The sequence below is a fragment of the Lutjanus erythropterus genome, chromosome 11 (assembly GCF_056507025.1).
Source record: "Lutjanus erythropterus isolate fLutEry1 chromosome 11, fLutEry1.hap2, whole genome shotgun sequence".
Lineage (NCBI taxonomy): Eukaryota > Metazoa > Chordata > Actinopteri > Lutjaniformes > Lutjanidae > Lutjanus > Lutjanus erythropterus.
Window position 1 is genome coordinate 4,489,482 of NC_139327.1, and position 25,974 is coordinate 4,515,455.

Here is a 25,974-nt window from a genome sequence, read left to right on the forward strand (position 1 = left end):
CAGTCACTCATCTTCCACTTCCAAGACCAAGAAGATGTACACCGTGAACTCTGATTCAGACTTTGAGGTTATTTTATTTATTAATTTTTTTGCTTTAACGATGCCCACTATTAAAACACACACAGTGACAAACAAGCATAACATGTAGGCCGCAACTTAAGGGTGCACTGAGCCTAATATCCTCACAGACTCTCACCTCTTTCAGTAAGGTTAAATTTGCAAAGTAGAGGAGATGGAGCTAAAGTGGTGCTGAATGGGACAAAGGAAGGCCAAAAGAGTTGACAATGATGTTTATCAATCAGTTTATCAGTCTATCATGTTTTGTTTGATGCCACCTTGATGGACTGTTTTACAGTAGCATAAGGTGTGACTGGTTGTGATGGGGTAGAAATGTTTTTTGCTTTCTCTCATGACAGACTATATGTACACCCTTATTATCTAATACTTTCACTATGTGTTATTTTCCAGTCATTTCTGCTGTCCTTTTCCTTCCATCTCTCCTCCCGATGTCTTGTCATGTAGCACCACCCACAGGTCATGAGGAGGGTGACAGGCTGGTGTGCTGTAGCTCTTCAGCAGGGAAGAAAGACACATGGGTCTGACTGAAGCAGCAGCAGCAGCCAAAAATCAACTCTGAAAGCTCAAAATAAAGCAGAAAAATTCTCAGTCACGAACAGAGAGAGAAGTGCCCGCATCATTGTTCCTTCTTGTGGGACAGGGAAAGAAAGTGCAGTGCACACGAGAGAACCCAGCGCTCTCTCTCTCAGATTCAGTCTTTGTTCAGGCTGTGCTGAATTATTTACCCGTGTGTTTAAAAGACGCTCAGGGGAATTTCGACATTAGCTTGTCGGAGCCCGTGCTCAAGTCTTTCTGGCCTACAAAAGCTTGGTGTCCTTTCATGAAGTGCAGTGTATACAGACAATTGTAAATGAAGAGTTATCAGGAAAGAATTGAAGGGAAAAAAGTTTTGATAAAAAGCATTGTTGAAAGTGTTCCTTTAAATGTAGTGGTTGCTTGTTTTAGCCTTGTTCTCAGGCCCACATGGTGCTCTCCTGTGAGACTGTAGGGAAGTAAAAGCGTTTCTCACCCAAACCCCCAGTGCTTCCTGCTGCTTTTAAGATTGTACCCAGCTTTGCATGTTTTCTCTGCTTCACTTCTTGTCTTTGTCTTTTGGATAGAAAATAAGCCTTGTATAGTTCTCATTTGCATGCACCAAGCTTTTCCATAATTTATAACACAAGTACCTTTACACTGTTTGAAACTGATGCTGTCTGAGAGGGTTTTCACTTTGTTAAGGTACAGCTGTTGTTTGTAGACACAAGCTAAGGCGATGATTCTGTTAACTGAATCAGTTCTGTTAAAACTGTAGTTTCTCAATAAAAGCTGTTTTGGGGAGTGAGACGTCTGCATAACACCAGGAATGATGGATAATTAATTCTGATACAATACGTCACAGCCTTGACCGAGTTTTACGCTGTGCTCAGCAGAAAGTAGATCACCATGGTGATGATGTGGGGGAACTCACTTCTTCCAGAATTCACAAGGTTTTGTTTTGGTTCACGTTTGTATGTTTTGTCTTTCTCAGAGTGTGATAGAAGCTTATCTGAGAGAATGTGGATTAGCATACAAGGTTATCATGGAGACAGGTTAACCTACATTAAAACAGGGCCGGTCATAGGTCAGCCTGAACAACATTAGCTGACCCAAACTACATTCCACACTCTTATCCACATATCCTTTTCCAAACAGCAAGTAACTTTGCTCTGAAATCATTCCGACATGATGGACAAGGTCTTGTGATGCAGGTTATCCCCCTTTTTTTGCTCATTAGCCACAATTATGTGAGAGCTGCCTCTTTGGCCTGTATTTTTGGCAGGATAATTGATTGTGGCTGTGGAATATGTGCACTGCAGCCAACGCTAGCAAATCTGCACTGATGAGTCTATGATCTACAGTTCCTGGGTTGTTTATGCAGTGCTCATGCCATCCCCTGCCTATATAGTTCAAAGCCATTTGACACAAAAGCTGTCACGGTGGAAAGCCACAGAAATGCAAAGTGTAACTCCCACATTACTCCCTTCAGTATTTCTTTGATTAGACCTCAGTGGATTCTTGCACTGCTTATATAAAGACTTCATCTCATACTGGCCTATTTGAAATGATTACACCAGTTTTGTTCCAGAAAATGCCTGAAGTTTTAAGTGATAAACCTCAGGCTGAGAACCCAATTTTCCCCAGCAAACTCAGAAAGCCACAGGCAGACTTCCACTCCTGCAGAGCCTGCCTTTTAAATTGTGTTTTATTCATTTTTTTTGTGTGCTTTTCACCAAAATTGCCACACTGAGGGTAACAGAAATAATTTTCAGTGTTTCCTCAGGGGGGGGGAAAAAAGCTATACTCCTAATTTTTTTTCTTCTTTTTTGCTGCAGCGCGACCAGGGGTGAGCACAAAAGGGAGACAAACGGCTCAGTATCAGCCGTGATTTCCTGAATAGCCCAGTGGGAGCGCGGGAAGTCGGGGTGCATGCAGCAGATCGGCGTTGCCCTGAAACAGCAGCCATGCTGTGAGGGAGATGGCTTTTCTCTGCGACAGTCCGACTGTGAGCCACGGGTCTGCAAATGAAACAGGGGGAGGAGGGATGCAGCCTTTACAGATTCAAGGCCCCTATTGCCTTACTGGGCATGTCTGCTGCTGTGGTGAGGCGGAGAGAAAAAAGCAGGAATGGATAAACAGACAAAGAGCTGCAGATAATTCTGTTGAAAATACAGTGGTGCTTATTTCCTGCTGTTTGTGAATTCATCAGGCCCCATGCTGAGCCACTAGTGATTTCTAAATATATGCAGCTCATCTGATGTAGATGTATAAACCCTGTGTAGGGTTATGGATGGCTGTGCAGACAGATTGTTTGCTCTGGGTTCTCTATGGTCCTGGTGGGTGGGATCTGCCAGCATCATCTTACATTGTTTTCCACATGAGCTTTATTGAGTTCCCAATTACAATGCTAGTCCTCTTGTCTTGGGCTCACCGCTGCTGCTGAATTGACCTTGCATTTTTGCAAGGGAGTGCTGTTGTGTTTTCAGGCCAGCAGGCCTATTAGGCAGGCAGACAGTGAAGCCGACTGACTCCTTCTCTCAGGCCCTGCTCCTGCAAGACCCTGCTTAACAGGCATCAGGCTTACACACTTAATACTTGGGAGGGGAGAGCGGGCTTAGCTCTTAGCTCTCATCGCAGCTGACATTGTATCAGGCAGCCAGACAAGGCCGGACTGCTGCAGCCTTATTAGCTCTGTCTGGATTGGCTTTTCCTCAGTCTGACACTAATGTTTGATGAGAAAGGTTACTTTGGAAATTAATGGAATGGGTAGAAATGAGCTCCACGCTATACATGGACAGGCATCTCCTGCTGGTGTTTTCCCAGAGCTTGCCTGGCTGTCTGAACAACAGAGGAAGGGGCACAGAGGAGGCACTTGCAGTAGGTGGAGCTCTTGTGTTGGATTTTGATGTTGGAGCTCGACTCACCTGCTCGTGAAGGACACGACAGCTGCCTCTGTGTGTGTCTGTGTGTGTGTGCACGTCCTTTCAGATGGCATTTATGCAAAATGCAAAGATAGCATATAACAAGAGATTTACAAGCTCTCTGTATACACACACATGCCCAGTCATACAAACACATAAAGCACATTTTCAGTGTAGCGCTAATTGACAGGTCTTGATGGGTGGTACAACACTGCCAACTGTTCCTGTTTACATTAGACCTTATTAGAAATTGTAATGGGACTCTTATGTTTTCAGCGGGTAATAGTTTGTGTGTGTGTTCGTGCATGTACACAAGCTTTATTTACTGCCAGTAACCACACACCACCTTCCTCTCACTGTTCCCTGACACCTCGGTCCACTGGAACAAACGTAAATGTCTCCCCCACAATTCCTCCCTGCTCTGCCTGTTTCCCCCGTCTCCTCCTCCCTACTCCTTTTCTCTCTCTCCCTCTCTTCCCTTTGCGCCATCTCCTCCCCACAATCTACCGCAGGCCCTCCATCTCTCCGGCCTGTCAGCGTGCTTTTTCATTTGGCTTGTTGCTACAGGGGGCTCGACGCTGGCAGATTACAACTCGGCAGCCAGTCATTTTCGATTTATCAGAGCCCCCTCCCTCTGCCCCCCCCCCAGCCGGCCACACTCACTACCCTCGCCAGCATCAATCCAGACACATAGCAATTCCTCATCACCCCCACCACCCAACACACCTCCACTTCCACCCTCCCCTGTTCCCTCCCACCTTCCATATCTTCCTCTTTCGATCAGTGCGGAAAATTTAGCTCGCAAGCCCCGAGACAAAAAAAAAAGAAATATTGTGGCAGTGGAAGCATTCAAGCTGGAGAGGCAGCTAGTGCTGTATTATTACTTAGGCCTCTGTCACTGGTGATGACCCGGGAGAGTGGAGAATATCGATCGCATGTCACTCAAGGCATTCAGCAGATTGCATTGACAAAGCTTGTCGGGGCCTTTAATAGCAAGGTTAGCAGCCTTGGCTGGGACCCAGGAGAAAACTCTAACTGTGCCCTATTTCATGGTGGCTTTTAACCATTCCCTGGGTCCAGAGAGTGGATTGATAACGGTAAGGAAGTAATTTTACTCTCATAATTGCCTTCCTGTGGTTGACATTTGTGGCCCTCAGCGCCTGTAAAAGTGCCTTTCCAAGAACACGAGAAAGAGGGCCAGCATTGTCTGGCTGCTTTTTGTGACAGAAAATAGCTTCACATGAACAAAGATGTGGTACATTTAACAAAACATGGTGAAGGAAAAAGAAAAAAAAAGGGGAAGAAAAAAATCAAAAGAGGTGTACAAGTGTGATTTATGAGTTGAAGGAAGTCCATTACTCGGTAGAGGAAGCCCAGACCAAAACACAAACAGAGTGAGGGCATGGCTTGCAAAGAGGTCATGGAGTAATTCTTTTGCCCTGCCAAGATCGCTGATAGCTGCTGAAAACACCACTTGTCAGAGAAGGAAAAAACTGACAAGATTTTGATCTCACTGTAATTCTCAACATAAATAAGAGCACTAAACCACCTAAATAGTCTCTCTTTAAGCCAAGTGATGTGGAACTAGGCTGAAATGTAACAGGTCCCCTGTGTGTTGTAATGTGCCTTACACACATGTGGGGAAGCTATTTCTACAAGCAGCGTAGTCATTGCTGGATGCTGTCAGGTCTTGCATGGCGGGTAGCTATTCTCAGCGCTGTGTAGGCCTAAATCACAACGCTGGAACACATCTGACTTCTTTTATTTTCACAGTAAAACTGTGACATTGGATGAAGAAATCAGTGTTTATTTTCAATGGTTCGAGTTATGACAAGTTAGGAGAAAGCAAGATGACAGTGTTCCATCTTGTGTTAAACCATCTTTTCATTGAACTACTACAAGTACGTGCCCCAGTTATTGCTGCTGTACAGAGCCTTTTCATGTGAAAAAGTTTTTCCAACTTTTTTTAAATTCCTAAATAGGTTTTCAGATGAAAATCGAAGTAGATGTACATAATTGTAGAATGTCCTTGACCGTTTGTGAGGCCTGGAGTGTGTATTTTGTCATGCAGACAGTATTGCTCCATACTCCTCAAACCAATTCATATCGCTCCTCTGAGTTTTGATGTGGTCCCTTTCTGAAAGAAGTAAAGATAGTGTACAATTCATTCCAATTTCACTCCAGATTTAAAATGACTTTTTCGCCTTCCTCCACAGCTAGTGACAATTAGATCAATCAGAAGTTGATTCGTGAAGGTTTATGTTTCCAGTTTCCTTTTGTAGAAAACATATAATGGATGATTAAATGTTTTTCATTATCTGTTCCACCACTGATTAAGTGCATGTAACCCCAAATGTAATTGGTTGTAAGATGAGAGGAAATTCTCCATCACTGCCACCTCCAGTGACCTTTCACTAGTATAGTACATGTTCAAGCCAGTACTGTACAATTTTATATAGCACACCCCACTTTGTCTGTTTTACTTTCAAGGCCAGTAATATGTGCAATATAAATATGCCGCCTTGCTGGTGCCTATGCTGCCTTGTAATTCTTGCAAATTGCCAGACAGATCCTGTAACAACAACAAATTTTTTTACAACACAATGTGTAATGTCATTTTGTAACATGATGTATAATGAGTTGTAGTTCTCTTCATGCCATTCACAAAAGAACAAAAACAGTATCCAAAATCACCCACCAAAAATGGATGAATATATGACAAGTCACATAAAACAAAACAATTTTTCATGGTTGAGTAATGAGAATTAACTTAAAAGTCTCGCTGCCTGAGGGAAGAAGCTGCTTTGTGGTCTGGTGGTAGGGCAGCGAATAGCTCTGTATCTCTTGCCAGACTACAGCAGGGTGAACTCGCTGTGGGTATCCTTCAGGCTCTATGCAGGCACCTTACCTCACAGATATTACTGATGCTCTGTATATGTGTACTGCCTATGATTATTTTCTGCGTTTTTAATCATCCAAGTTTTCTACTCCTGGGCTGTGTACATGCCATGCCAGTTTGTAATGTGTCCAGTCAGGATGCTTTCTATTTCTCCTCTGTAGAAGTTAAGAAGAACGTAGCGCTGGATTTTGCCGCCCACCGTCATCTGCAAACACAATAGTGTTCTCTCCATGTCTGGGGGTTAGGGTCGGTCATGGGTGTACAGCGTGAACAGGAGGGGGGTGAGCGCTGAGTCTAGCGGGGCCCAAGTGTTGAGCACTGTTGTTGAGGAGGTGAGACCGCCAGTCCAAACGTGCTGGGATCTAGCTGTGAGGAAGTCCAATATCCAATTGTAGAGTGTGGTACTCAAGCCCCCTCAGCCCCATCAGTTTCATGGGAGGGAATGTGTAGAATGGCAATATTTCTGAGAACTGTTGTTTTTTAAAAATCAAGATAAAGTTTTTTATCAACGTTGTTGCATTGAAAAAGACTAATGCTGAATTATTTGTGAAAAATAGAACCTGAAATATTAACAGGGAATATTGAATGATGTAGTGTAATGTAGCACACCACTTGTGCAATCAGTTATTTTCACTTGCTGTCTCATCTCAAGCAGACATGGTGTCGTAGAATATCCCCTCTTTCCCAGTTGTACGGTGCTTTCATATGTTTTCAATGTGTCTGATATTTTCAACAGCACATGTAGGCAGTACTAAAACAATGAGATTACTTTCTGTGAGATCTCCAGTCTGTCTGCTACCTACCAGCCCATTATGGCCATATTCCAGCTGCATTTTTATGACCAGTCAGATGATAGTGAGTCAGGTACGCTGTCAATGTGGTTCCACTATAATGTTAATGGACAATATTCTGTCATCATCATGGCTTTATGTCCCATCTTCCATCAAAAAGTACAGTGTGTTGTTGCATTACATGCAAGTTATTTCCTGTCTCTGAAGTCCTGATTATTTCAATTACAATCATGTTGTTTGGCTGTATTTCTGTTGCCCTTGGCTTTTTGCTGTCTCCCATTACCAGTCTGTTAAAGCAGCCAGAGCAGATGTTTTCCAGCATACTCCTCACGAAGCAGGCAAACTCAGGCTGCCATTAATACAGTGGGAGCGTAGCACTGTCTTGTTTTATGACTTGATAACGACAGATGTGAATTTCAGGAAGGTGACTAAATGAGGACGTTTACAGCAGGGATTAGTGATAACTGCGCTGGCCCTGAGCAGACACCCTGGGTCAGCCAAATAGGAAATGTATATCCTGCCATCAGATTTTACAACCTCCCTCCACTCCCCTGAATAGCAGTTCAGATGGAGCCAAATGCAGGTAAGGTGAGACGTTATCTTGTTGGTTTACACCAGCATGCAAGCCACAGCATGGCACTTGATAGGCAGGCCCGCCTGTTCACTAAATGGCAATATCCACCTGCTACCCAGAGATTATTTTATCACCCCATGACCTTAACGTCCACTAGGTGATTAGACACTGTAATTGGATGCGAAATCACTGCAGATATGCAAACAGTTTATCACAGTGGGCTTGTAGTTATGAGCATTGGTATTCACAGGTAATGTGATTAAAGCTGGAGTTGGTTAGTTGAAAAAACCAGCAAGAATAAGATTTTCAACTGGCAGGTAGGCCACAGGCACTGGAATTTTCTCATTTTTTGTCAGAGTATTTGGTTAATTGATTGCTGTTGAGATGTGAAGAGAATTAAAAAATATATAATAAAAATACATAATCTGTCCTAGCTGTAAAGCTATAATATATAACATATCCACACTAAAATGTCTAACGACTAGACTTATGTTATCTATTTTGTTGAGTTGTATATATGATGTTGATGTATAATCCCAAATGTTTCCACTACTAGTCAAACTCAGAGAAAGCTGTAATTTGTTCAAGGTAACAGTGCATTTCCTTTAAGCTGCGAATTGCTTTAACTTCCAGGAGAGTGAGGAACATGACTAAATATCAACGTGAAATTTTTTTATACATTTCCTCCTCCATCAGCATAATTCCTGCTTGAGTAATGTCAGATACATTTTCATTGGCAATGGTGGTGGTTTTAACAATGAAGACAGGGGGGTTCTCCCATAGCTCAGTTGGTAGAGCGTTCAGCCCATGTACTGAGGCTGGCAGCTCTGCAGCGGCTGCTGGTTCGATTCCCGCCTGTGGCCCATTTGCTGCATGTCATTCCCCCTCTGTCTACTGCCGTTCCTGCCATATCTTCAGCTGTCCCTATACAAATAAAGGCAAAAGCCCAAAAAATAATGTTAAAAAAAAAACAAAAAACAATGAAGACAGTGAGTCCCACGATCCCACACCACCTCATGATGTCATCAAACTGCTTTTCTTTGTTATTGTTTTAATGTGAAAGACCCCTAGCAGCAGAGCTGAATGATTAGTGAATTATGACAATTTTATCTCATTAAACTTTTAAATGTGTACACACATTAGTCAGTACTGCCTTTGTCTTCTACAATGGGCAATAATGTGTGAAAAATTCAACCACAGTGATTCTTGTGTGTTCCTCTGGAGGGGATTTAAGTGAATGACTGAATTACATGTGAAGGACTTCAGTGAAATGTCTTTTAATTAATCACAATTACCTTGTATATTTTCAAGCCTTATTTACTGCATTACTTTCCAGCTAGTAGTTCTTCCGTGCCTTGGGGTTTAGCATAATGACAGAGCTTTGACCTATTTAGGTTCTCTCTTTTAAATAGCCACAGCTCGGCTTCAGCACTCTGCCATTTTACTAATGTTTGTATCTTCTCCCTTCTTCTGAAAAGCTCTGGTTCTGCATTTTCCTCCTTGCAGCATGTGTGTCATGGCGAGCACTCTGCTGCTATTCCTGTAACATAAAAAAGCCGTCTTTCCCTAAACTAGAAGCGTTTGTCTATCATATTACCACCGCACATGAGCCGCACACAAGGCTTGACCCAGTGTTAAGTGTCTGCGCTAAATTTCATTGCCTCCATCTACTGGAAGGCCTGCCAATATACTGGCAGTGAATTCCTGGAGGAAAATAAATGGCAATAAAAGAGAGAAATGATAGCCCCTGCAAGCCGATAGGAGAGGGCTTTTTCTCTGCTGTCTTTTTTCCATACCGCTCTTTATTGAGGCTGCCCAGCTCAGGGAGCTGTGATTTGGCACATTGGCTGTGGCTTTAGTTGGATGGGTCCCTGAAAGCCAGTATTGAAGTAACGACTCAGTAGCACAGATTGAAGAGCTGGGGAATCATGTAATTAATTGCACGCAAATTTCTTTGATGAGTAGTTATGTGGTGATGAGCGCTCAACTGGGCAGCTAGAAGGGTATTTTTGACCCCCCCACCAACCCAGCACCCCTCCTCTCACAGTTTCTCAATGCATTCTGGGAAGGAATCTAGTAATACGTTCTCTTGGTCTGCTTTCTGTCTGCTGTACATGGGGAATGTTAGAGCTCATGGAATAGGAGGTGCGTAAAGTGGGCAGGAAGGTTATTTTACTGCCACGCTGGGCTACTATAACAAGATGTTCAGATATGATCTGAGAGAGTAGAGGTCTCCCGCTGCTCTTATATTATCTCCCACCCCACCACACACTTTTTCTCCACCTGCTCAGTTCATTATTAAATCTGGGAATTGTCCCCATAACTCAATCCACCAGACTACAGCATTATATGACCATTTGTGAGAAGGGAGAAGGGTGATTGCGACGCAAGGCAGAGGATGGATGTTAAAAGCATATTGATTTGTCTGTAATGTCGTCATAGATCAGAGATTTATGGCAATATATAAATGCAGCCACAAGCTCTAGTAGCCTCCAGCCTGTGGTGGAGGAAATGGAGTCCTTAGGATGACTGATGAGATCAAGACAGTGCTCTCAACCACGTTTACCCCCACCCACCCACCCCAACCGAGCCTCCATTTCCCACTCCTCCTCCTCCTCCTCTCAGGATGCTCTCACCCTGCGGCTGCTGTGACTAGTCCTCTGTGGCTCCATATCTTTGCTTTGGCTTCACATTCCTGCACAGAGGCTAGAAAAGCCTCCTCTGTGGCCTGAGATTGGTCGGAGTGGGTGCATTCGGCCTCACTGATCTCTCCCCTGCTAGAAAAATGATGCCTGACAAGGTCGCCAGAGATCACTGCGCTCAATGATGCTAGAGGATTGAAAGGAAATGGAGCTTCTCCATGGTTACATACCTAGGTACTAATAAAAACTGCTGCACTGGCTGACTGAGAGTGACATCCTAACCACAGGCAAACAGTAGGCTTTGGGATAAACATGCCAAGCACAGTATTTTTAATATGTCCTTTAGTCACAGTGATGAAAGAACACATGACATCCATGCTTCAGCTACAGAGATAAAGAGGTATTAAGGCTTATTTTCACACTGTATGTCTTTGACTTCTCTGCCACACACACAGCTACAGTAACAGTAAACAAATCTGGGGCAATGGAAGCCAAGTACTGATGCTCAGTGACAGGCTGTGAGCGAGGGTGGCAGTGGGGGTTATGGGTGACAAGAGAGCCAGGCGGGGCTCCTGTCTGTGGCAGTTAAAGCAGCTGGGCCTCAGAGCCAAGTATAGGGTCAGAGCCAGGCCACGCTGGTGGGCTCGCCCACACAGCCACTGTCAGACAGATGACGTAGGGCCCGTTGTCGCCCCCTCACAGGCCCTGACAAACCCACAGCTTCGCTTTTTACATAACAGTCTCATCAGATAAAGCCGGCTGCAAGTTAAACAGGCCCAGCAGTTTCCAACTGCTGTTGTCGACCAGCCCAAGGTGGTTTTGCTAGATGGGCTCACTGTGAGGCTGATGCGATGTAGAGGCTGGTAGGGACATAATTAGTGATGCTTAATGTGGTCTAATGTTTGGCAATGGTGTCTCCTAAGGCTGTACGAGAGCGCCTGTATACAGCTGATAGAAATTCGTCAAGTTGTTCATTTTAACTGCTGAGTCGTGAAGCTCCCCAGCACTTTAATAGCCTTGGTATATAGACCTGTGAAGATGGCATAAAGGAGATATTCAAAGTGTAGTCAGTGGAAACCAAGGGGATTTGACAGTGCCGCAGGAAATAGACAATTTATTATCAGCAACACAGCCTAGGTAGTGGATTATCTATAAAACTTTCATGGTCCTCCCTCAGTGGCAAGCAGCCATAAAACTTCCCAAATGAGGGACTTGTTAATTTACTTGTTAAAGCAAATTAAAAATTTATAAGCGCTTTTAGGTAAATGAGATCCTCTTTCATTGCTGCCCTAGTGGGATTCTCTCTGCCAGATCCTGAGAGGACAGGTTAGCTGTTCTGAAAGCCGCAGAAGAACAATAAAAGCCGTTAAATTGTTCCAGGTTTTATTACCGCCGAGCTCCGCAGCTGCTGTTGTGCGTAACTAAGGGAAACCAGGAGCTGATGGCTATCCCACTGAGGCCAGTACAGAAAACTGAGCCCAGTTCTCTCGATGCCTTTTTTTTTTTTTTTTTTTCTCTTTTTGTGGGATGAGGGATGGGGGTTGGGGGTGGAGTTGCTGTGGCAGGCCGGTTTTGTATGGCTCTGTTTAAAAAGGCCTTTGTGGTTAGAAATGTTAGCAGGCCTACTTTTGTGCTTGATTGCATTGAGTCTGTAGTGCAGCCCTTGAGAATAGGTCAATACACTTGTAAAATTCCACTATGGCAACGGTGAGCACTTTTCTGTAAGTGAGAAAATAATTGACTCCACATGTTCAAGACACTGTTGTAATAGCTGTTTTAGCGTACATTTGAGGAGAACAGTGTTAAATGAGATATATCATAATTATTCTGCACTCTGATCTGGTAATGTTCTGAAGTGCGTACTGTACGCTGTGAATCATGTTCAAGTGACTAAATATCACTGTAACCCCTCCGCTGCTACTAGCAACAATACTGAAATGAAAACTGAATACTGATTCTGTCTCTTTAATGATATTTTTGTATTAGAAAGACAGGCATCTTGTGCTTCAGTAGACATGTCAAGATAATTATTTGTGAGGCATACATGACATTCAACAGCACCTTTGGTATTTCATGTGTCAGCTCCAATAAGGCTGCTGTGAGGTTACATATAAAGATGCTTGTTTGTTACAGTCTAACAATCAATGGACACATTGAAAGCAAGGTCCTTCAGTTATTCCTCGTGTGTCACGACTAATTGAAATTCGAGTGTGGAGAGTGTATGGGTGAATACTGTATACAGTCATTTCTATGAGAAGAACCTAGCTTTGGTCAAGGGCAGTCAACAAAATGGCAATCTTCTGACACATTATTGGAAATCCATACCGCAGTAGACCTTTGAAGAGGAAGTCATTGACAGCTCATTTGCTTCTATATTATCAATTTAGATCTTCTCTGGTTATTGACATTTTTTATGTTTGCTTTGATACTAGTCTGTTTTATTTTTGCACCTTTAACTACAGCTTCTGAATTACATATTTCCTGGAAAAATGTATAGGAGTGACGCATGGCAATAAAGTACGTTTTAAAGGTATAATATATAACAGTTCTGTATTAAAATGTCTAAAACTGACTAGACCTTTGTTTGATAGTTTGTTGAGTTGGGTTTTTAACATTATCCCAAATGTATCTGTGAATGTTGAAGCTCTAAGAAATCTGTAACTTTATTCAAGGTAACTGTATTTCATTAGGTTGCTATAACATCGGGGGAAACACAGGAAATGTCAAAGAGTGAAGAGGGAAGGCAAAAAACATGACTAAACTTATGTGAATAAATCTTTTAATGTGTTACTTTGTCTTTGAACATGTCTTTAAGATGAAGTAGATTTTCAATGGCGATGGTGGTTGTTAAAAGGACCTGTTTGTAAGATTTAGTGGCATCTGACGACGAATTTGCAGATCGCAACCAACTGAATACCACTTGTTTTACCCTTCCCTTCCAATAGTATAGGTGAACGTGCAGTGGACATGAAACAGAAAAGATGCTATCTAAGGCAAGTGTTAGGTTTGTTTGTTCTGGGCTACTGTAGAAACGTAGCATTGTATCATAGTGGCCTCCGTGGAGGAGGACCCACACCCTCTGTAGATATAAACAGCTCATTCTAAGGTAACAAAAACACATTATTCGTAATTGTCATGCAATTATACATAAATAATAATAATATATATTAAAACATGCTTGTGAATATTGTATTCCAATCTGTGCCATGGTCAGCCCATGGATCCACTTAAATCTTATACATTGGTCCTTTAACAGTGAAGACAGTAACTACCATGATCACATGCTGCTTTACAATGTCATCAAACTACACCTTCTGTTATTGCTTTATATTTTATTGCTTTGATGACCCCCAGCAGCAGAAGTTACGTACTGTGCATTTGAATACTAACCACAAACATTGTTAACACTTTGACATGCAGCTAGCAAGTGAAGAGTGGATGTTCATCAAACTCTGTGTTTGGTGCAGACAAAATAACACAATTTATATTTCACTGACTTATGAGCATCACTTAAACTCAGTGCTCAGACATTACTAACACATTGTAATGCTTTGAGGGAATGTTCACTTGTCACCAGTAGACCGTCCAAATAAAGTATGGCAGTTTGAATAGTTTCTGGTAACTTAAGTACAAGCATTTATTTTTTTCAAAGAATGATTTATAAGAAATGTTAAATAATTTCTCTTACTTGGGCTGAACTGTTTCATGCTGAGGTTTGGGCTGCTCATTTCCAAAGCATCACGCTGACTGCTGATTGAAAACAGTTGTTGATTCTCTACTTCAGTAGATTCAGACTGGTAAGAGAAATGAAGAAAAAAAAAACATTATCCCCTAACACAGAACAGATTGCAGGAAAACAAGACCTCACTGTGCGGAAATTAATGGCAGATGCACTTACTAGTAGTTTAAATGTTTCATTAGATGCTAATGTCTCGCTGTGTCTTTAATTGTTGTGAAATTAGCCTCTGGAATATTAAAACCATCTGTTTGTTATCTTCCTGCAGGGCCAGTTCTTACCCAGGCTGCGCAGATACAGTAAGGTCATTAAATAAATGCATCCGTATGCCTCAACCTGCGTCTTAATTAATGTCTTTTGCTATTGCACCAGTATAGCACACCAGTCTGGGGCATCTGCACACACTTCTCTTCTTTCTAAGCACTGGTGTTCATTACAAGAGGTTTAAGACGAAAGCTAAATTTAAAAGGCTATAAAAGTATAGAGAATGACATGCACGCTGTAATAAGTGGGAGTGATCAGATCAGCGTTGTTATAGCAGAGGTCGCAGAGACAGCCCCCTGCACCCACACACGGGCTTCTCAATTAAATTTATCATCAGACAGCAGGTCATTAAATTTCAACTTTTTGACAGGACTGACCATCAGCATTCTCTCCATTTGCTTAAGACACCCATTAATCACACCATAAAGAGAAATGAATCCATCATCTGAACCTCTGAAAGGGGAGAGCGGAAGAAAAAAAAAACACAATTCTCTGAAGTAATTTAAGGGAGCTCAGGGGGAAATTAAAGGGAACAAGCTGAGGGATACGTTTTCAAATAGCTGTGTAATCAGGTCCCAAGCTATGTAATAGCCCTGAAAGATGAGCCGCTCTTTATTGGAATGTCTTTATTAGACATGTTCTTCAGACATTACACACAGTCAAATTTGTGCAAGATTTCTGATTTCATGCAGTACTTTCTCACTGATAAGCCAGGATACAGACGGTATGATTATGTGGTTCCACCACTGCAGAGTCAGTTTGATACCACATTGATTAATAAAAAGACAAATCTCTATATCTCTCCCACACACGCCTGATTATATTCTTTACAAGCTTATCATATATGAGTTTGGTTCTGGGCTGAAAATATGTGATGCAGGAGTCGGCAGCAGCTTTCAGTAAGGTCTGCGTATTTTCTTTTGTCTGTGTGCACATTCATAAATGCATGAGTATGCTGGCGTGCACTGCCCAGTGTTGTCAGCAGGGACACGGGCTGGTTAATAAATATTATAGGTCAACATGTTTTGATGAAGGAGCCACAGACTGGGGCGTAAACACCGTCCCTCGCCCTTTCTTCAAGGATCAGTTCATGGACCGTGGTGGATGAGATATTATTCCCCTTTTCTCTCTAAAAATATGTAAACTCCCCTCAGACAAACTGGCATTTACAAGAAAAAGAGAGAAAATGTGGCCTGGTTTTTGTGGGAATAAAATGTGTTGGAGGTAATTAGTGCTATCACAGCGCAGGGCATTGGTGTGCATGGGTCCGTGCACGTGCCACATTTGGTTCTTGTGTGCACTCCCCAGCTTTGTCTCAGCACTGTCTGAACACATAGACACATACTCATGCACACACATACCCACACATATTCGGACACGTGCACACGCGGAGTCAAACAGGCCCATCAGGCATTCCCAGTGCTCAAACTCTCTTATCACATTCAGCACTCTGGCAAATCCACCCGCCTTCCACCCATCATGCAATTCTCCCAAGGAATAGGATTCCTTTCACACCGCTAATGGCTACAGAAAAGGGAACATTTTCATTTTAATTATCCGCTCAACTCAAGGGTTCATTTGGTATTCCCCCACCTTGTGCCCTTTCATCGCACTAAATGATGGCCGATACCTGAAAAGAGAATACCGAAGGAGGGGTAGAAAAAACATACACTGTAGCTCTGTCCATTCCCTCCAGAACATGCGTGGGAGGGGAAAGGAGAGGGCCATCAACTTCTAGTCCAAGTCCTTTGTGTGTGCAGCGCCCCACTCTGCTTTTCCTATTAGGTGGCAGAGCAGCCGTTTACTGCACTGTCCCATAAAGCCATCTTTTTATGTGCTTTGAAATGAAACCTGCAGCGTTTGTCTGGTCTGGAAGGAGCAGCATGGGAGCTTCAGAGGACATCAATCGCAGACTTGGATGGGGAATACAGACCCCACCTCCTTCCACTCCGCTCCACACTACCAAGAGTCTTTTATTGTCCTCCAGATTTTGAAGGGCCTCAGATGCTCGCCGATTGGCACGTCCTCCTCTTTATTCTTGTCATTTTGCTGCATCTCGAACAGAGTGTCTAGAGGATGACACTTGCTGAGCTCCTGCTGCCTCGGCATGTGGTGTCTGCTTGGAAAGGATAGTGGCTCCATTTGAAGGTTCTGGAAGGGTCTTTGTCCCTGTTCTCTATTTCGTGGGCTGAGAGGAGTTTCATACTGCGAGATCAGATGGTGTCTATCATTGGCAAGCGGAGTGATGGCCACTGAATAGGCTCAGAAACATGACAGATTTACAGAGACAGCGCCGCGGCTCCTGCCAGTTCTCACATATTCATGAACCGATTTCTGTGGGATGCCTTCCCTAGCCAGCGTTATCCATGTAAAGCTCTAAACTGCAGTGTTAACTGTTTTGCTTCATGTTGTTAACCCTTGGTCTCCTTGTGTTTTGTGTTTGGCAGCTGAAGCCAGGGCAGAACAACTGTAAGGACAGCGACAGCGAGAGTGTAAGCGGAGAGTCCAAGCCCTCCATCAGGAGCAGCTCCAGAGACAGACTGACAGACGTGAGTACATTAAGCAACAAGGTCATTTCAATGGTGGTTTGAGGTTCTGTCTGGACTTATTTCAGCATCTCTTCACAGTGTTATTTCTTTTTAAATAAATTTTTAAGACCATAGTATTTTTATCTCATGGGTTCAGAATTTGAATTATAACAAGCACAATAATTGTAAAACAAAGTCTGAGTAAATAAATGATCAACCAAGTTCTCCACAGATGATTTCCTATTTACATGCAGTGTTCAAAATAGTATATCAGCAGTACTTAAAGGTATCCTGTGGAGTCTTTTTGTAAACAAACATAAGTTACCCCCCAAAACACAAAATGTGTTGAACGCATTTCCTTCCTCATTACATATTTCTAAAGCTGTTATTCCTAAAAGATTTGAAACCTGCATTGTTTATATCTGTGATGACTACCAAGCGGTCTTTGCCAACATATTATGCATTACTGCTACCTGTTGATGACTAAATAGATATGTATAATCTGTGCACGTTTGTGTTGTTTACTTGTGCAGGATCAGTCATAGAAAAAAGTGCTTCATAATGCTACCAGAGGTCAAAAACATCACGTTACCTTTGATATCAAATATTTCAAGAACATATTAGACAAATGTGACAAATGTAAGAGTTGTGACAGCTCCTAAACAATGCTAAATGAACAAGTGATTAGTGACTACTGTAATTTATTGACATGAGTGATATGTGAGAGGAAGTACTGTATTTGTACAGTCGGTACAAATGTTACATATTTTGTTGCTTTGAGAGTTATTCATTATTTTTAAAGAATTATTGCACGCTTTAACATTTTCTGAGCTGTTAACTAAATGATATGACTGTACTGTGATAAATGAACATTGATGCTCATATTAACACTGAAGTGCCACTTCAATTCAATCAATTGATTAAAAATGATCATGATATATTTTACATATTTTACACAAATCTGCTATAATTATTGATTAGTTGCATTGCTTGTACCACGACCTTTGCAATAAACTGTTTTTATACAGACAGTAAGATACTTGTAGATATGAAACTTCATGTGAAACTACCTAATGATTACAGTGAGAAACCTTTCCAGACTCTTCAGTTCTGTAAAGCAGGAGAAGTAAGTCAGTGTTATAAGTGAGTGTGTTTTCTTTCAGCACAAATTTTATAAATTCTACTCCAGTTTCATAACTCAAGAGTCATTATGTGTTTGTGGCCTTGAACCTATGGTATGTCACACAGATAAAAGGTAAGTTATTAATGTGATATTATCCATTTTGTTAGGATTTCCTTTGATGTATAACCTATAAAATCCAGCCTAAGCAGAGTACTTTGTGGTAAATCTTATACGATCATAAGTGTACTCTTGGAGTACTTCAGGTGAAGAGCACCATTTACATCGTACAAGCACACACACACACACACACACACACACACACACACACACACACACAGACACACACAGACACACACACACACACACACACACACACACACACACAGATTTTCTTTGTGAGTTCTACAAAAAATGACACTACTTACTCATTCCTTGTGGAGGAGCTGAAGGCAAGCATTTACTGACAGGAGAAAGAGCGGCCGTGTCCCTGCGCCCTGTGACATATACCAAGATGTAAAGCGAGCAGGCTCGAGGGACTTACTGTCAGACACCCACCCCTGCTCTTTGATTTGTGTGGAGAATCTACAGCGAAGCGATCAGATATCCAGCCATAATTAAAGCTGTCAGTTGGGAGGCAAGCTAGTCTTTGAGAAAGACATGGCCGAACAACTGAAGCAAAACTGATTCTGCATGTAGCTTTACGATGCTTGACTGGGCATGAAATGAAATAAGTAATTTGATGTTGACAACAGAAATTGAAATGATACTTGCTGATTTCTGTCAGACTGCACTGTGGTGACTGTGCAGCAGTATTCTAAAGCAAATGCTTCAACAATGGAGGTGCTGAAGACCTTAAACCTTAAGATGATTAATGTGCCTTACTGTGATTGTCATACAGCATGATTTTGACATCTGTGTCATGGTGTCTATAAACCTCTAGTATCTCTAAATATTAACCAGTACTACATAGGTATTAATCAACAACATGTTATAAAAATACAGCAAGTATTTTTAAGTATTTAGCAAATGCAACAACGCATGATCCAGCAAGGTGGTTATTTTATTATTGACTAGTTCAACAGAAAGAAGACCAGCTCAGCATCTGTCTTGCAGCGTTTAATTTCATAAAGCTCTGGCCAATGAAAAAAGCTGCTCTGACATTTTTTCTTGCCTGCTGCCTTTAGCTCAGTCACTCTCTCTGTTCCTTTATATAGCTTCCTACGTCATTGTCCTCTTTGGTCTCTTTACCTGTACCATCATGTCAGTAGAGGCTGCTGAGCTCAGTTCTGTTGCCATGATGCCATTACCTGCTAGCATTACCCCCTGACTCCCCCTGGCCCCCCTCACTCTGGGCCTGAAAACCTCCATCTCCAAAGTTCCTGTGGTAGCAGTGTCAACACAAACAAAGCGTCATCTAAAGGGACCGCAACCTGCACAGCTATCTTTGCTAACTGTCTAACAGCAGCTAGAGATAACAGCAGTTAGCAGTTGCTTGAGCAACAAGTGAGGCTATCTTTCCATCAAGAAACTCCGTTGATCATCAAGAGTTGAGGCAGAGCAGTCAGAGGACATCAGAGGGAGACAGAGAAGATATTTTATCTATAAAAAAGGATCCAGTTTCTGAAAAATCAAGGAATAAAGTTGTGTTTCTGTCAGTAATCAGTGAGGGCCAGCTCCCAAAACCACTCTGCTCTGACATATTTTGTTTCTCCAACCTAATTCTTGTCTCATTTGTGGTCTGATTTATCATAAATTCATGAATGCCCTCTATTGCTATTTTCTATGCTGAGAATAACAAGCTAGTTTCTTCTTCTAGCAAGCTGAAGACCATTAGTTGGTAGTGTGTGACATAGAGCTGTAAAGCACTTCTCAAGGGAGGTCATACCCACTCAACCCAAGTTACATAGTGCAAGAACAGGAATTCAGGACACAGAGTAGGAATGAAAGACCATCACCTTTCTTTCTATTAAAAGTGAGTATAGCATTGTAACAAGTTTGAGGTTATTTTAAAGTAAAATAGTTACATAATGTTGTATTGAGTGCCAGCTTTTGGTTTTATCTAAATTTGATTCTGATGCTCAAATCGAGCAGAGGTCTGTCAGTTGTCCCTTTGTTATTCTCTTTGGTTTTTTGCTAACATTGTGGAATACTGTATTATGTTGGCACATTTTTGTTGTGACTGGCCTCTTCTGATAAAAGATTGTATTCTGTTGCTGCATTGAGCTTAATATTAGTTGTTGTTATCTTAAAGAGACAAACGAGAAGCCATTAAAAAAAACTGCATTTAACTATTCTGCTATGTGTTTTAGTGGCCTGTGCCCCATGTAATTGTTTTAATCTTTAATCTGAATTGGTAACAGTATAATCGTGACCTCACTGGCCAACCACTTGCCTCCACTTAGAGTACATTTCTGTGATGATTTGCACATTGACTCATTGTACACTAATGAAACATGTTTAAACAGTTACATCATGTTATGGTCTGGTTGTATTACTGAGGCACTTCCATGTACCTACAAGGACACCATCACTGTTGCTTCACATCCAGCTTATTCGGTTTGAATATTTAGTATGAAATCAACCCCTGAAATGAATATCATTTGCAGCAGCAGCCAATTTGTCTACTTTTGGAAATTGTATTGGAACGTTTTCCTAAATTCCAAATTGTATCCGTAATTCATTTTCAGAATGTCAGGTTTTCTCTAGCAGACACTCTCCATTTTCCCCACTCCCGACTTGTTCTCAGGAAGCATCTATCGCCCCCTCTATAATCACTTCCACCTGAGTGGCATTTCAGCCACTCACTACACTCTAGAGGATAGAGGGACCGGCAGCCTTGGTTCCCCCTGCTTCGTCTGGTCAAGACACCCCACAGGAGACTGAGCATGTCTTCAGAAGAGCTGCTGAAAGCTGGGCAGCATGGAGACAGACTTTTAGACCCCCATGTCACTTTTGATGGTCCCACCACATGAGGCTTCATCTCCAGTCCCCTCAGGTTTCTGAACAAGTCCCCTCCAGCCATGCTGTAAAAACCCACTTCACACCTCACAAGAGGTGCAAGTCGTAGCTTTAGTAGCAGAGCTCTGTTCCCCAGACTGAAAGAAGGAGGAGAAAGAAAGGACAAAAAACTGCTTTGCTTGGCACTCAGATTTTTCTGGGTTTTGTTTGTTTTGTGTAATTACAGAATACAGTTAATTTATTGTAAACATAGTACATTAGATGTTGGTAGTATTGTTACAGATGGAGCTGGATGTTTGTCCAGGTGATTTATGAAAGCCTGTAGCATTTTTCAGCTACAGCAGTCCATGTGTTTGTTCTACTGAAATGTTAAAACTATTTTGGTTGTAACACTGCATAACGCAGCTGGACAGCTCATGTGGTTCAGCTGCACAGAGATGCTCCCTCACAGTGCGAAAACAAAGACAAACCATCTAAGTCACTCGTTAGTACCAGGGAGCAGTGTGAGACAGGAGCCAGCTTTGACCCGAACTGTTCATTAGACCAACAGTTCGCTAATGGTATTTGCTGTAGCACTCCCTTCCCCTCATGGAGCGACTACGCTCCGATGAAGCAGATGAACTGAGTTTGCCGACCTGGCACTGGCTGGCAGGGAGATAGAGGCCAGAGGAGGTCAGGCCTGGCAGCCTCCTTTCTCCCGCTCGCCTTCCCTCCTCACTCTGTCCTGCCAGCTCATTAAGGCCTACAAATGGCACATCAGCTCAACTGTGTTTGCCTCAACCCCAAACCCCAGCTAAATTGGCAGGCTTAGCCGCATTTGCTCTGAAGCGCTGGGCTCCCTTTTGGGTTTGTTTGAAGCCGACATGGCAGCCACCCCCCACGTCCCCCACCACACCCCACCCCTTCAGTCTGGGTGGCAGGCATTCAGGCAGGCAGCAGTCCTGAGCAGAGGGAGTCTGCTGGATCAGGGAGGGCAGGGAGCTTGGGATGAATCACTCCCGTTTAGTCTCTGCGGCAAGGGGTGAAATGCCATCATTACCCGGCTGCCTATCAAATAAATTGGCAATTACGGGCCTGGGATTGCGAGTAAACAGCATGTTACTCCTTTTTTTCCACCCAAGGCTCTTGATGAGAGGCGGGTGCAATAGAGAGAAGCTCCGGAGTACTGGGTCAGAGCCCGTCAGTCAGTGTTAGCCAGCCTGATGAGAGGCACAAGAGGCAGACTATAATGAATGCACCCCTATATTTCAGGGGCCATTTTTATCGGCAGCCAAAGCTTCCTGTTGTTGTATCCTGCTTTAGCTGCTCTACTGAGTAAAGACTACGTGTCAAATGGAAGCAGATACAATGCTATAAAATGCTCGGAACAACATCTTTGTATAATATATGGTGAGGAATACCCTCCTGTAACACAGGGTAAAGATTCATGTGTTGGCCTGGTTAGACAGGTTGTAACACTATCATTAATACTAGTACTTTATTGGTGTTACTCCAGACAGTTTTGCCTGCTGGTTTTTCCAACTGAAATGAAAATGTGAAAATTGTGGGTTCCAGAAATCCATACTCGTGTGTCCTGGCTCCTCTCACACGAGAAGGTTTTCTTGCGGTGAGGTCTTTGAAAGTTGTTTTGTAATGAAACATCTGGAAGTGATATTGTTAAAAGTCAAGCACATCGTCTTCCCATGCTTTTGAAGCGGTTTCAGCCCAAACACAGCAAGATTCTCTCTTATGGCTAGTAAAACTGAACTCAGTTATTACTGGCTTTCCGATGAAAACACAACAGCCTGTTCAGAATCCTGTGTGCATGTGGTGAAACCATTTCAAATACTCAAATTACAGCTTTTGGAAACGGATTAATGTCATAAAGTATATTTGTTGTAGTAAAAATCACTATTATGATTAAATTTGCTGGCGCATGCCAAGACTGCACATAATGTTTGTCCTTGACCCCTGAGTACAGTCTTTTCCATAAGCTTCTTGTCTGAGCAAATCTCACTGTCCAAGTCAACTGCTTATGTAATACCAGAGCTGGTCTGCATTACACTATGCCCATCCCACCTCCTCAGTACATTCTCCAATTATTTCCTGACACTCTGATGTAAATGAGGTCGCAGTCCCCCTACATGTCCAGATATGCTGGCCAATTTGCTCTGACACAGAACTTGTAATTGCTTGCATCAATTATCCGTCTCTTTCTCTCTCTGCCTCTCAATAATTTGAAATGTTTCCTATTAGAGACAAGCATTTAGATATGGAAGTAGGAATGTTGTACCTATAATTAGCTCATTATCATGGGATCGTACTCTTTGCTGAGGCCCCAGTGTGTGCATAGTGACAGTGTGAAATGAGCAGCAGATGCAGTGCAGGGATTACTTGACAGTCTTCTTGGCTGTTTAATGGCTTTTCAGCAGTGATGTAAATATGTCAGGGCTGACTGAAAGACTAAAGACAATAGAACTACAAACATAGTGTTTTGTATCCTATCCTGTTGTCAAGCTGTGAATAATAGGGATACAATGACACCTGACCAGGGATAGACTGTTCCACAGTGGCCAAATTATGTTTTTGGTGGTCAAAATGTAAACTTATTTGAAAAAGGTGCAGGAAATACAATTTAACATCCATGTAACTTAACACAGTCTCCCTTAACTGTGACACTTGTGTATTGTGAATTGTGATTTGGTGATTCCTTAAGGCCTTATTTCATATGGAAAATCAAACTTAAACTTCTTGGCTAGCTGAAGAAACTGGGAGCACACACAGCAGAACATTAGTCCTTAGATCTGTAAGATTTTAGCCACTTAAACTCCTGCTGCGATTGACAATATGCAGGTGTTTGGTTTTATTTGTTACTTTTTTTGTTTGTGGTTCTTCTGTAAAGTTTGCATTTGCAGTTTAAGTAAGCTTAGTAAACCCACAATTCAATAGCCTTGACATGTTGGTAGCTAGCCGGAGACAAGTTGTCTTAACCATTTTCATAGAATGTTGAACTAACTGGCAAAAAGGATCAGGAAGTTTGTGGAAGTGTAACATGCAGTATGAAGATGAAACATGGTGGCCACTGTGGCCCACCACCATGGAATATTTGGTGCCCACAGAGTAACTTTTTGTGGCCACAGGCCAGCAAGTCATGGTCGAACCCTGCTGACATTCACCTGGTTACCCGTACAAAAATACACATCATATGAGGGATGATACGATGATCAGTTAAAATGATTATTATTCATTTAAAAATTTTAAAATTATAACCGTGTTTAATCACTGCACTTTGAAAAACTCACAGTAAATACTGTCCACCATCAACCAAAGTAATCAGTCTCCCAGACACAGGCACAGCAGCAGCATGGGTTTATTTTGCATGAGTGAAAACACTGACATTGCAAAGGACACGATTCCATTTCAAATCATTGAGATGTTTTCAGTTTAAAACTTGGTGAATTGATTTTTGAACATTTGCAGCACACTTTAATAATACCACAATAATAATGATGACTGTCATCATTTGATTTGAATTTTTTTATGCTGTTTCATTTCTACATCATACAGAGAAACACTCTGAAAAAAGAGATGACTTCATATCCATACGTGCACAACCACACATTCACTACATATACCATTAGATAAAACCTTGTCTGAACTTTGAGGAAAAAAAGAAAAGGTATAAGCTGAAGAGAAATTAGTGTAAAGGTTTTAATAGCTTAAAGCAGTTTTACCAGCTTTTGATTTAATACTTGGAACAATGAAGAGGCCATTTTGAAAAGTCATGAGAGTCAAATTGACTGATATCTAGTTAGAGAAGTTAAATAAAGTGTGCTATACCATATTTCTGTGATCAAATATGAAATAATTTAAATCACACAGTTTTGACAGGATGACTTCCTGTTTGATTCAGGCCATATGGGGCCCCTTTTAATTTATAAAGAACACCTGGAACACATTCTAGACCACTTTTGTTATCTTTTGTATCTGTGCTAGTGAAGAGATCATGTCAGTAATATCCACCTTACTTTTCTCATTCATTATGCCATGTTCTGTCATTCATGGCAGAGTCAGCTTGCCTGAGGATCCAGACACAAGATCACTTGAATTGCCTACACCTCTGACTCTAAATCAACCTGATGAATAGACTGTATCCCAGGAAGTGGCCAGACATGGTTATTACCACTCTGGCACTCCAAATCAAGCCCCCTTTTCTCTCGTCTCTCTCTTTCTCTTTTATTTCTCTTTCCCATTCTCTCTCTCATCGCCCGCAGTCGTGTTGTCAGGGACAGATTTTGACACTTTGTGACATGGCATTCGGGCAAAATTATGCTGCGCCTCCATCGTCCTGCCAGTACCCCAACAGCCAAATGTCCGTCAGGGGCCTGCGAGAGGTCCCGTTGGATGGCTTGTCTCTACAAGTGCTTGGGGCACGTCTGTCTCCCTGCCTACGTTCACAAGTGTTTAACTCAGACTCGGCTGCATCTATGCTACAAAAATATAATTAGAATGAGGGAAGCACAGTGTGACTGTGTGCAGTGACCTCTGAGCAGCCCTCAGGTTGAGAATGCATGGCACTAGTTTATCTCTGCTAATTATTTACCACACCTAGAGGCCTTGAACACAAAATAAAATATGAGGAATCAGAGGAACATTGTGACCTTTACTGTAGTGGTGTTATTGTATACCCAGCAAAATAAGGCTCTTTAATTGTTGAAATTGATACAGAGCGAGGTTGGTGTGGTAAATACTGTTCAGGCTGATGCTGACTGAATGCAATCCCTCAGTGCTGTGGATGATAAATCTATTCTCATGGAAGATTAATGGACTGGAGAAGTGGTGTTGAATGTCATTGTTGAAGGTTGAAAGTATTGAGCGCCTGAATCCTATCCATATGTTTTCAGGAATGACATAAATAGGCTCAGCCGGAATCCATTTTGACTTATCAAGCTTAAACCAGTGCCA

At 42.2% G+C, this 25,974-nt stretch overlaps 1 protein-coding gene across 12 annotated transcripts in view; it reads left to right on the top strand.

The window, feature by feature from the left end:
• auts2a (activator of transcription and developmental regulator AUTS2 a) overlaps positions 1-25,974 on the top strand; it is a 373,611-nt gene that overhangs the window by 153,308 nt on the left and 194,329 nt on the right. For all 12 annotated transcript variants that reach the window (XM_084730512.1, XM_084730516.1, XM_084730515.1 and 9 more), the window contains one exon: positions 16,869-16,970. In XM_084730512.1, coding sequence (XP_084586638.1) covers positions 16,869-16,970 — 102 coding nt within the window. The remainder of the gene's footprint in view (positions 1-16,868; positions 16,971-25,974) is intronic.